This window comes from Rhinichthys klamathensis, unplaced genomic scaffold (assembly GCF_029890125.1).
Source record: "Rhinichthys klamathensis goyatoka isolate OS25496 unplaced genomic scaffold, OSU_Roscu_1.1 h1tg000530l_1, whole genome shotgun sequence".
NCBI lineage: Eukaryota > Metazoa > Chordata > Actinopteri > Cypriniformes > Leuciscidae > Rhinichthys > Rhinichthys klamathensis.
In genome coordinates this window covers 1,091,245-1,103,454 of record NW_026607006.1, presented here as the reverse complement: position 1 = coordinate 1,103,454, position 12,210 = coordinate 1,091,245, and the positions used below count along the sequence as shown (strand labels likewise).

Genomic DNA, 12,210 nt, shown 5'->3' with positions numbered 1-12,210 from the left:
AGTCTGTGAGCAATTAAATTTTTCTCCAGTTACGAAATCATCATATTTCTCTTCCGTATCATTCAGAACTTCAATCTCTTCTTTCAATGGCACCAGGTCTAAGGTGAAAGAGACAAATACAAGTTAACCACAGTTTAACCCATTTAGGCCTAAAACGCCTGCTAAAAAAGGCCTTTTTATGCCCAAGTACTTTTCTGTAAACCCCCTCCCAAAACCTAAGGGTTTCCAGAAATATTTGTCAAAATTTGTCAAAGCCTACTAAAATCTTAATTTCTTGTGATTTTGATTTTAAAACAAAGACAACATTATTTTTTACAATGTTGCACTTAATAAAAACATGATAAAAACATCAAAATGACGCAGACGCGTTTGCCGGGCTTAATGGTGACTACGCACACGATCCGGTCTTAAAGGTAAACACACACAGATGTGTGATCCGGTTTTAATGGGTTGGCTTCAAAGATTTATGATCCATCATAATACAGAAACTGCACTTATTAAGGTTACAGCTCTCTTTAAGTGCTATGACACTGAACAAAATTATTTACATTAATTTATCACATTTTAGAGTGGCCTTTTATTGTGGCCAGCCTAATGGTGTGTTCACACCGAACGCGAATAGAGCGTCAAATACGCGTCCGCATCACTCACGAATAAAAAAAACAACACAATTTCTTTCTGGCATACGTTTCCGTCATGTCTGAAATAAAAGATATTGCTGCTCTCTACTTGTTGTGGAAGTCCCAAATACGGAGGAAAGCCAAACGCCAACGTGTCTGGGTTCACAGCACCATCTGTGTATATTTTCATCACTCAGGTAGTCCAACTTCCTTGCTTATTTTTCTCCAAGCTATTTCCTTTTTTGCCCAGTCTCTGTAAGCAGACGACGTTGTATCGTATATTTCAGGGTACCCACAGACGGCAACAATTAGCATCTCCTCCATTTTCGACAACAGTGAGAGACCGGACGTATCAATTAGCTCTTCGTTGATTGGCTGGTGCAACAAAGTGTCATGCGAATCTTCCGCTCGAGTTCAAATTTTTCAATTTGAAAAACGCCCGGCGCGAATGATGCGTCTATTCGTGTCTTTGCATTGACTTTGTATGTAATCTACTCGCGCAAATAATTAAATTCGCGTTCGGTGTGAACACACCATAAGGCACACCTGTGCAATAATCATGCTGTCTAATCAGCATCTTGATATGTCACACCTGTGAGGTGGATGGATTATCTCGGAAAAGGAGAAGTGCTCACTAACACAGATTTGTGAACAATATTTGAGAGAAATAGGCCTTTTGTGTACATAGAAAAAGTCTTAGATCTTTGAGTTCAGCTCATGAAAAATGGGGGCAAAAACAAGTGTTGCGTTTATAATTTTGTTCAGGTTTAGATCTTTCAACAACATAGACCACGGCATTATCTTGATTAGCTTGAGAATTATGTTGGCATTTGTGGACAAACATTAACATGATTTAAGTCCTGTCTAAATGCTACCACTCATCAAACAATGCAAATCTCATCAATCACAAGGATGGTGTGCCACTGGGCTCAGTATTAGGTCCTCTGTTTCCCCACGGCTTGGCTTAGAGCGATCTGTTTCTCTCTCACACACATGCAAAGAGAAAACAAGAGTCTTACATACCACATAATTTACAATCGACATATGTGATAATCTTTCTTGGTTTTTCCCCCCCATTTCAAAATGACTACGTTTGTTTAAAAAAAAGAAAAAAAAGAATTCAGCCTTTAAAGACCCTGATATACTTCAAGTGAAATCGAAGAGCAAACTGGTGTGATGTAAATTGAAGCAAAATCAGGCCATAACGAAGTTCGTTTGGAGATAGTTTTGGGAACTTTGTGGAAAAGTTCGCTGTAGCTCTAGTACAGTGTTTCTCAACCAGGGGGTCGCGACCCACTAGTGGGTCGTTGTTCGTTCCATAGGGGGTCGCGAGACTTTCTCTGTGTTAACCGGCACAGCCAATAAGTGGGCTTCACAAAAGGCTCATTGCAACAGGCTACGTTTACATGCAACCAAATCCAAATAATCCGTTAGTAAACGCATTGACGTTTCAATCGGACTAAAAAGCCTTCATGTAAACACCTTAATCGATCCGATTGAGCTCGATCCAAATAAAATTTCAATTCGATTGAAAGGGGTGGTTTATTCCTTTTCTAATCCAACTGGGAGGACATAAACGCTTGATCGGATTGAAAACCGAAACTAAAGGACTGCGCATAGCATAATGATGTATGACGCGCTGAACGAGCTGTTCTTCCTTTTGAGTAAAGTGTCGTATAAATGAGCGTACCATCATTCTAAAATTCTCCTTTCACTCAGCGTCTGTGAAGTGGAGCAGGACAACGTCCCACCAGTCCTTGTTTCAGACTCTCATTCACAGACTGGTTTTGGGTGCTGGGCATTTTTACTGCGTGATAAATAAGCAGCACGGGCACAGCACAACGGTTCATATGCTCATTGTCTCCAAATTATGACCAGCAATGGATAAATATTAAGTCTGCTGTTTAAAACAAATAAAGAACCAATGTAAGAGAATAGTTAGTATGCGCAAACAGCGGGAAACTCTGTATATTCGTGCAGTGTGCGCATGTCAAAAACATATAATTCGATTTGAATCTTGTGACATATAAACGCGCACATTAACCCCAGCACGTTTAGCGTTCATGTAAACACTACATTCAGATTCATCAATCGGAATTAATTCAGTCCGATTGAAACAAAAGTTGTGCATGTAAACGTAGCCGATCCTCCGACGAATCATAGGCTATTTTCATTGCTTGGATTCAAACCAGAAATGAATATCCACAACTTGCAGATTGTGCAACGAAGTTTCTCTTCCCATTTAGCACTACTACCGTAAAACTTCAAATAATAGCCGAGTCCCGAATACTGTCTCTTTTACACGCCTGGTGTGGCGACAGGTTTGGGTAAATAAAGGCCAGTCTCAAATAGAAGCCGGGTCTGTTTTTTAGTTTCGGGTTGTATTTAATCTTCTAAAACCCGTCAGAGCGTCCGCTTGCTGCGCTTGACAGTGCATAACGAGCAGAGAGAGAGAGAGAGCGCCCCGGCCGCGCGCGCGCACTCACGTCTTCAAACAACACGAGCGCTGTCTTGCTCTCTATCCCTCGCAGTGTTGCCAACTTAGCGCCTTTGTCGCTATTTTTAGCGACTTTTCAGACCCCTTCAGCGACATTTTTTCAAAAAAGCGACTAGCGACAATTTTAGCGACTTTTTGGACAAACCTCAGTAACCTCCAAATGGTGCCAGTACTGTCCTGCGAGCGCGAGGTCTTGCTTTCTCCCTGTCGTCACTCTCTCTAGCTGCGTCTCCCCTGTTCAGTGAATGGCTGAGAGGAGCGCACGGCCGCCGACAGACGCGAATGAGCAGTGTTTTTCCACGGACTGATCACTTATCTGCTTTTCTTTTGTTTTATATTTAAAGAATTTAGCTTGACCATTTTCATTTTATTTATTTTCTTGTGCTTATTACTTGTAACACTCACTATCACATAGCTTAGTTAATCCGGTTCTCTAACTCTCTCAATTCAGATAATGTTCTACATAGGCCTATAAAAAATGTAATAATTCACTATATTATACTCGTTCTATTTTCTGACAACAACAAAATAGGAAATGAGAACAGCTTTATTTGACATTCGGCTATATTATATTAAATAGAGCATTAATTTAGAGAGAAAACGCACTAGGCTGACAGAACGCAAGTACGACGCGATGACGTAATTAATATGTTAATTGACGTATGACGTCATCTAGCGACATTTAGCGACTTTTAGGGAAGGCGTTAGCTACTTTCCTTTGAAAATAGTTGGCAACACTGATCCCTCGCGCATATTAATCAAAATCAATTGACACGATAGTAAAAGGTTGGAAGACCGCAGTTTCACGTGGAGCATTTGGAGATTTTTAGAGATTAGAGACTCTAGGAACAACATCTCAATGAACAACATCTCAACACTAAATTATAAAGGCCTGTCTCATATAGACGCCTGTCTCAAATAGGCCTACAAGCCGGTGCAGTTCGACGATTTGGGAAAATAAAAGCCCGGGCTATTATTTAAAGTTTTATGGTATCTTTGTGAGTCGGGATTATCAACAGTGACTGCAACGAAAACAAAGCAGGAATAGGCTGACAACAGTTTGTGTGCGACACTATGAGTCACACTTTTACAAATTCCACTGCGTCTGGCCTGATCAGAGCGGCAGTCTCAAGGCTATCACATTAACGTGAGTAAAAAAAATCAGTTTGCCTCATAGTCTGCCTAATTATTGAACATGTTTGTGTGTTTTCGTGATTATCATTAATTATAATAAGCATATAGGCCTGCGTTGTAGCCTATAGATCTAAAGAGGCATTTCAGTGATTCAAGATTTATTTAGTGGGTCATATGACTGGCATACAAAAGAAAAGTGGGTCGCAGTAGGCAAAAGGTTGAGAAACCCTGCTCTAGTACACATATTGAGAGCCGTTTTATAATATAAAATTAAGTTGTAATTCTAATTGAAAACGACAGTCACTGTTTTTTTCCCCACGTATAATACTATAAAGCTGCTTGTTTAAAGATATCTATTGTATTAAGTGTTATATAAATTAACATGACATTACTGATCTGTCTAATTGCAGAGCTTGTGCAAACATCTGTATGGCTCTAAGCTTTCTAAACTGCTGTCATTACTGTTGTGTGTTTATCTTGTTATTGATAGAAAAGCATGCCGCACATCGGGATGTTCACTAGCAGTATTCCGTTGGTCTTGTATTTCATACTTCTTTTTACCCCTAAGCAAAGAACTTCACCTTGAGTATATCAAGGCCTTGAGACTAAGCAAAAGACACTAGTGATGTCCGGTTCGTGAACGAATCGTTCTTTTGAAGCGGTTCTTTTTAGTGAACCGGTCGAACCAGTACACTAAATCGGACTGAATCGTTCGAAACAGTTTGCGTCTTGCGTCAGCGCTGATCCACAAGTTACTAAAGTTACTCACTTTCGGACATGCCTGACAGTCCCTCTGACTCGAAATAAACCAATATCCCGGAGTATATTTTACTCCAGTAACTCCAACAGTTAACTGAAGTGAGACATGTTGTGCTGAAAGAAGTGATGAGCACGAGCAGCTGACACTACGCATGCGTGTACTACCGAACGTACAGGTACAGCGGTTCTCGGATCACCAGTACAGAACCGAGAATGGTTTCTTTCGGACACGTTCGACATACTGAGAACCGATGAGCTGATGAACTGAGCATGCGTTTAACGCACCTGATCCAGATCATAATCTTATTAGGAGAGAGCTCCATGAACTGAACTGAGTGTGTCAGATAAGAGAGACATACAAAATGTGCAGAGCAGCGGGTCCCGAGGATTGGAGTTCAGAATCACTGCCTTAGTGAATTTTATATTTCTAATAGTAGTAGAATTCTAATTGTGTAAAGGAGAACATGAATCCTGCAAAGCATTACACTGAAAAACACACACAGAACATATCATCGTATGGCTCGAAAAGGCAATCAGATTCGAGAACCAGAATGAACCGTTGTGTGTATATATATATACACACACACACACACGTAGGCCTACTTTAAATTATCTTTTTGATTTGCGATTAATTAGATTAATCAGCACATAAATTGTTTTCTTGCTTATTTTTCGTGATTATTTCATATTGTAACAACCTTTTCATACTTGTATAATAGCTATTATTGTTCAAAAAATTTGATTTTATATAAAATATAGGCCTATCTTGAGAAACAGTCTGTTAGTAGGGATATGCTTGTTACATTGTTAAGCCACTAGGTGGCACCAAGGGACTGTCTTTATGAGTAAACTAGTAGATTATTACTTAATTGCATGGTATAATTGTCTTTTAATTTTGTAGTTCTGTAAAGCACTTTGGTCAGTCAGTGGCTGCTATAAAAATAAACTGAACTTGAACTTTATTATTCATCCAGCCATTAATCAGTCAGGCGAGTAAACAATGTGTTGGCTGTCCAAACTTTTTCATAGTGTGTTGCAGTCATCAGATTTTAAATGAGTGTATATTTTCACAAATAAATTAAAATTCATATGGTTAAACGTCAAATAATGTGTTGATAATGTGTTTTCAATATAGTACAGAGTGAATTTGAATTGAATTTTGATTGAATTTTCAAATGACATTTTTTTGGTGCATTTTCCATACTGTCCCAACTTTTTCCGAATTGGGTTATAATATCAATCAATATCTTATTGACATTGTAAAACAGGTCTAATACAATATTACTGGAGTGAGCAAAGTAATGAGGTAAACAGAATGATTTAAACTCTGTTTTACATCGGACATACACATTTAGATTAAATACGCCACTCTTATTAATGGAGTTTTAGCACTGAAATTTCATTATCCAGAATTTTTTATATTATCCAAAAATGTTCATATTTTAAATAGAAACAGCCTATTTGTAGTGAATGCGCTGCTTTTGAACCTTTTCCTGTGTAATGCTGAGTTTTAATGTTTTAACTACAGTGAGGATTGCTTGACGCAGGATAATTCTGCTTTAAATTGTGTTCTAAATAGCAGAACCTTTAGGATCACTTAAAATATATATATATTTTAGATTACTTATGTATTATTTTCCTGGACATTTCAATAAGGATCAAAAGACTGAGTTCAGCTTTGAAAATGAAACCAACCTGTTTGTTCCTCTGTATCTTCATGTTTCACACTGAATACTTCTTCAATTCTCAGGTCTTCACTCTCCTTATTAATAAATGCGATCTTTGTTTGTTCCTCAGTAACTTGTTGTTTCATGCTGAATGTTTCTTCAATCTTCATTTCTTCACTCTCCTCTTTAATAAACGCCATCTTTATAATAGTGTCTCGTGGATCTCAGTCGCTTCACCAGGAGTTTCTATCTGTGTTTGTCCTGTTTAAGATGAGAATAATTAACAGAAAGAAAAATAAATCCAAACTAAATCTCTGGGTCTCAATCAGCTCTAGTTCAGTAGTCCTGATTAACAACAACGACACACACACGCGGACACACACACAACCATTTCTTCTTTCCATTTGGTATTTATTGTTTTATAGAATATATTTAATAATTACATTTTCATGAGAACATTAGTTGGTTTGTTAACGTTGTCATTACAGATGTTTGTTTTCTCGTTGCATTTACACTGTTTTCGTCAGTGCAAATCACTGAATCATTTTGAGACGCATTTAATCCAACTCCAGAGTTTAGAAAAGCTGTTTTTCCTTCACTACTTTACTTGTTTATACTAAAATTATTCACGATATATGAAGAGAAATGAGACACACCTTTTCTGTTACTCGTATAATGCACTTTTTTTAGCAAAAAAAATATAATTCAATTTACATTGCTTATAAACTATAATATGTATTAAACAGTCTGTATCGATTTAAACACTTTAATGTCTAAAACACAAACCTTTCTTCAGCCGAGTGACAACAGAGCCAGGATATATGACGTCATATTGCCACACCAAAATAAAAGTCCCTCTACAAGTTGTGTCTGAAATAACAAAATTGTAAATACAAAACATACACCAATTGTAAAATATACAATTGACAGCAGGAAAACAAATCAAAAGATGTTAGTGAAGTGATATTTAATTTTATGCCCCATTTACACGAAGGGAAGACGCAGATATTTCCCTCCGGTTTGGCCTCTCATTTACACGAAAACCCCGTTTTTATCACAGAAAACGATTATTTCTAAAAACTCTGGCCAAAGTGGAGATTTCTGATAACACTGGTTATGTGTTGCCGTGTCAACTGAGAGAAACAGGGTTTTAGGTTCTCAAACGTCACATTATGCGCCAGAAAATGCTTAACGTCATGTGAGCGCCCAGTTTGGCATAGTTATGATGGCGCTCGATGGCTTATGTTACGTGTTTATGTAAATGACGACTTTTTTTAAAACAATGTTGTGTGCACGATGTTATTATTGAAAACCGAGGGGGGGGGGGGGGGGATATTTGTTTGTTCAACACACCGAGAGAACTACAGCCGACTGTCAGCTAGAATGCGCGTTCTGCGCCTGCGTGTAAATGAGACAACTACCTATTTCTGCAGAGGTGGTACTGTACTTTCCCCTAACACCTAACCTAGCCAGAGCTGTCGGAATTGATCTTACCTTTCATACAAAGGAATTAATAGACCTATTCTGTTCTATTCTCTTTCAGACCAATTATCGCGCCCAGAAGGCAGACCGAAGAAAGCATGTCAGTCGAGCAACAAAAAATTCAATTAGAAGTAGATTATACCAACATAAGTACAATATTCGCAAATCCCTCAAAAAGGTCTAACATTTTCTGGTCCATAATATACATAATCACACCACCACATTATTTGCTTACTGGATGTGTCTCCCTTGCCGGGTCTCTCCCCCTCTAGTTTTTGGAGGGAGTAGAGATCAGGCTTAGGGAATGGACCAAATGCCCAGACAGGCAGGAAAGTGGGTGGCCCAGACAGGTCTAACACTTTCTGGTCCATAAAAGCATATCCTATAAAGACTACTCTTTTTTTTAAAAAATCTCTTAACAAATTCGTTATTAATCGATTATATATCTTGTCCCTAGGACACACCAAAACTGCACTATGACTACGGACGAGAACTTCAAAATACTTATTAGGGATTTCTACACGTACCTCAGAGCCTTCCATCATGAGAAGACCCTGAGGGAGGGCGAAGCCAATGACACGAAACCACGCCGTCTCCAGTTCATCACGAACGAGCTAAACTCGGTCATAAAACCGGCTCTTTTAGCCATGAATCGGGGCACGGAGGATCTGATTTTTGGAAATGCCCAGAACTGGCTCCAGATAGGGGTAGAGATCCTTAAAAAGCACTATTCAGAGTGTCTGGTCCTAACCCAAGATAAAATCACCAACACAACGAGGAATAGATGGGAAGAGGCTTGGGGAATTGCAATAAAATGGGGGAGAAAAAACCTTAAAACCTTAAGGGACAGCACCATAGAACAAGCATCCCAAGCGGTCCAAACCTTTACGAACCTCGAGAAACCGACCGAAGCCACCACATCCGGCAACGTGGGGGGTACCCGCCGAAAATTAGCAAATGAAACGGCAGAAAATAGAGAAGACCCCGCCTCAAAGAAAAGAAAATCGGTGGAGGAAAACATAAAATCCCACACAGTTACCACGGGGGAATCGGAGGAGGAGGAGGAGGAAGTTTTCTACCCCACTAAGGAGACCCAATCCCCTAACACGTCGACTGCTAATTCAAAAGAAATAACAACCAGCATAGAAGAAGCCCAGACTCGGGGTGGCTCAACAGAAATTAGGGAACCACATTGTCCCAAACCCCAGACCGGGTCGGACACCCAGACATACGGCCTTTTCGAACGGCATGTTTGCAAACAAAATAAGAGCACCAACTGGTCCCTGACACCCAAGAGACCCATCCTCTTTTTGGGTGATTCAAACCTGTCCCGTCTACCTAGGATTAACATCGACCAAATTCAGGTAGTTAGTTACCCGGGAGCGAAGCTGGCGCACGCGTACCATATTATCAAAAATAAGACTACGACAAACCCGGATACCCAACTGGTAATAATAAATTTCGGCTTCAACGTCAGGGAACAGGGCAATCCCACGATCCTTGGAAAAACCATCGAAAGGCTGCAAGGCGTTATTAAATCTACATTCCCATCGGCCAATGCTTATTTCCAACTAGTCAATTACAACAGAGGATTACCCATCAGAATTCAAGAGAACCTTGACTTCCTCAATAACATACTTGGAGAAAAAACCCAACACGTCCCACTCTTGCCATCGCGTCAGTTCAGAACAGTGGAAGACCAAATACACTGGACACCGGAAACAGCGGAAGCCATGGCAAAACACTGGCTGAAATTCTTAAAAATTGACAGTACGCAGCACCAAAAGAAGTAAAAATAGAAAAAGTTTCTTAAAAAACAGATCGCAACAAAACAAAGTGAAACAAAAAATAAAAGAACTTTATTAAAAAAAAAAAGACGGAGCAGTTTGGCGACACCGATGGTAAGCTGAGGGATTGACGGCAGATGAATGAAATTAAAAATATTGAACTTGAAAAGTTGCGCATATATCCATATTACCATAAACATACAAATCACTTTTAAACCTCATTATGCGTCCTAATCATAAATACATGCATGTTCACAAAACCAATTGAAATAAATAAATGGGAATAAATAATCAAATAAAAGTACATAAATTAAATTTCCTTAACTTTCATTTTCTAATGATCTATGGGTGGGCGTATGGGTTTACCACTCATTGTCTGATTGGTATGACAATGTGTAAAGCAGGGGTCTCAAACTCAACTTAACTGGGGGCCGCTGGAGGGAGAGTCTGGGTCAGGCTGGGCCGCATCAAGTATTCCACAAAAAAATTGTATTCAAGTATTCCAAAAAAGGAGCACAACTGATCCAATCTTCTCAATCTTTATTATTAACGTTTCTTCTGAACTGTTCCTCTGAATTTGAACATTCCTTTCTGTACATGATTGGTTCTTCATGAGCTGTCCTTCTGACAGTTGAAGTTCATTTTACAAACTTTCTTTGTCTTTTCCTTATAACACATCTTTGTGATACTTATATTTGCTCATGTCCTTTTTCTTTAACACATTAATATGATATTGGATGTTTTTTTGGAAAGCACATTTCCTTTTATTATACTTAGAAAAACAATTATTGCTTTTGAAATACAAATATTTGCAGTCGTGTCTGCCCGTCTTATTGAATTCTTTCTACACATCTATAGTGTCTCAGGCAAATTACTGGCTTTGCACAAATCAAAGCAAACCTTCTTATCAACCTGTTGGACACATATTACAAGCTCAAAATGATTATTCTCACATTGTTTTAGAGCAGGGGTCTCCAACACGTCGCTCGTGGCCTGATTGGTGGTAGCTCACCAAGGGGCCGTTTACATATCGCGCTCACATATTTTGCGCACTCAAGTTCGTTATTTCAAATGTAGGCGCATACATAATTGAAGCTTTAATGTCAAGTAGGGGGCCACAAAATGGGCCGCGAGTTTGAGACCACTGGTGTAAAGGATTGATTGTGATCGATGTAAACATAAATACTACGGTGACACTTCTGCATGTAGTAGCCTATTGCATTATGGATGCGCTGGCATTGCAGGAGGACTATGCCAATGGCAGACTTAGGAGGGAAAGAGTGTTTAGAGACCATGAAGATTTCCTGGCCCACGATGATGACTGGCTAATTAGGTTCCCTAGAGCCATGCTCTTGGATCTGTGTGCTGAATTGGGGCCAACATTACAAAGGCCAACTACACGAAACCACGCCATCCCGGAACCAACCCAAGTCCTTTCAGTTTTAGGATTTTTGGCAACCGGGAGTTACCAGCGGGAGTTAGCCGATAGCTTTTCTGCGCAAAGCTTCTTGTGGAAACTTATAATTCTGTTCATTTGACATAGGTCTGGGATTTCACAGCCTTCTATGAGCTCCTTAATGCCTGCTGTTTTGAAAGGGATTATTACAATGACAAATCGATACATACAGTTTCCTTACACTATTTGGGAACAGGCCAATATCAAAAGGCAATTTGCAGCAATGTCCGGATTCCCAAATGTAATCAGCTAAAAGAACTTAATATACTCCGTAATTTTTTGGTCATACAGATATGAGTACATCATTCAAAACTGTAAACTTTTATTCATATAGGCTAACGAAAAAAGTTTGTCTGTCTACTACGCATCACAAAAATGAACCGAAAGCCACTTGTCTCAGCTCAGTCACGATAAGAAATATGTCTAAAGCTTTAAATGTCTAAATATTTAATAAATGTTATCTGATTATGTATATGTAATCCATCTGAAACAGAGAGGCACAGATGATCCACCAGCGATCTACTCATGTTTAGCTATCATGTGTATGAGCGCTTCCCAATGAGGAAAGGACAAGGCAAGAGTGAAAATCTCGCTCTAATTAAATGTAAATCGCCCTGAATTAAAATGTAAAAACAGATCAAATAATGTATTTGTCAAACTGTTGCGATATTGTTTCATTTAAGTTCATAATTATTCTATAAATGTTATTTAGTTTAACAGCACCACGAAGCGGTTCTAGATTTTTTTGAATAAAATGTCAAACAAATTGTGCTTTATTCACAAATCGCACCCTGGTTATATCCAAAGA

The 12,210-nt window shown here is 39.0% G+C and overlaps 1 protein-coding gene across 1 annotated transcript in view; it reads right to left on the bottom strand.

Moving 5' to 3' along the window:
- LOC130073205 (gastrula zinc finger protein XlCGF57.1-like) overlaps positions 1–12,210 on the bottom strand; it is a 250,423-nt gene that overhangs the window by 1,442 nt on the left and 236,771 nt on the right. The window contains exons 2-3 of the mRNA XM_056238675.1: positions 6,706–6,938; positions 34–98 (exon numbers count right to left, since the gene is read on the bottom strand). Of these exons, the coding sequence (XP_056094650.1) occupies positions 34–98; positions 6,706–6,877 (237 nt within the window). The 5' untranslated portion in view covers positions 6,878–6,938. The remainder of the gene's footprint in view (positions 1–33; positions 99–6,705; positions 6,939–12,210) is intronic.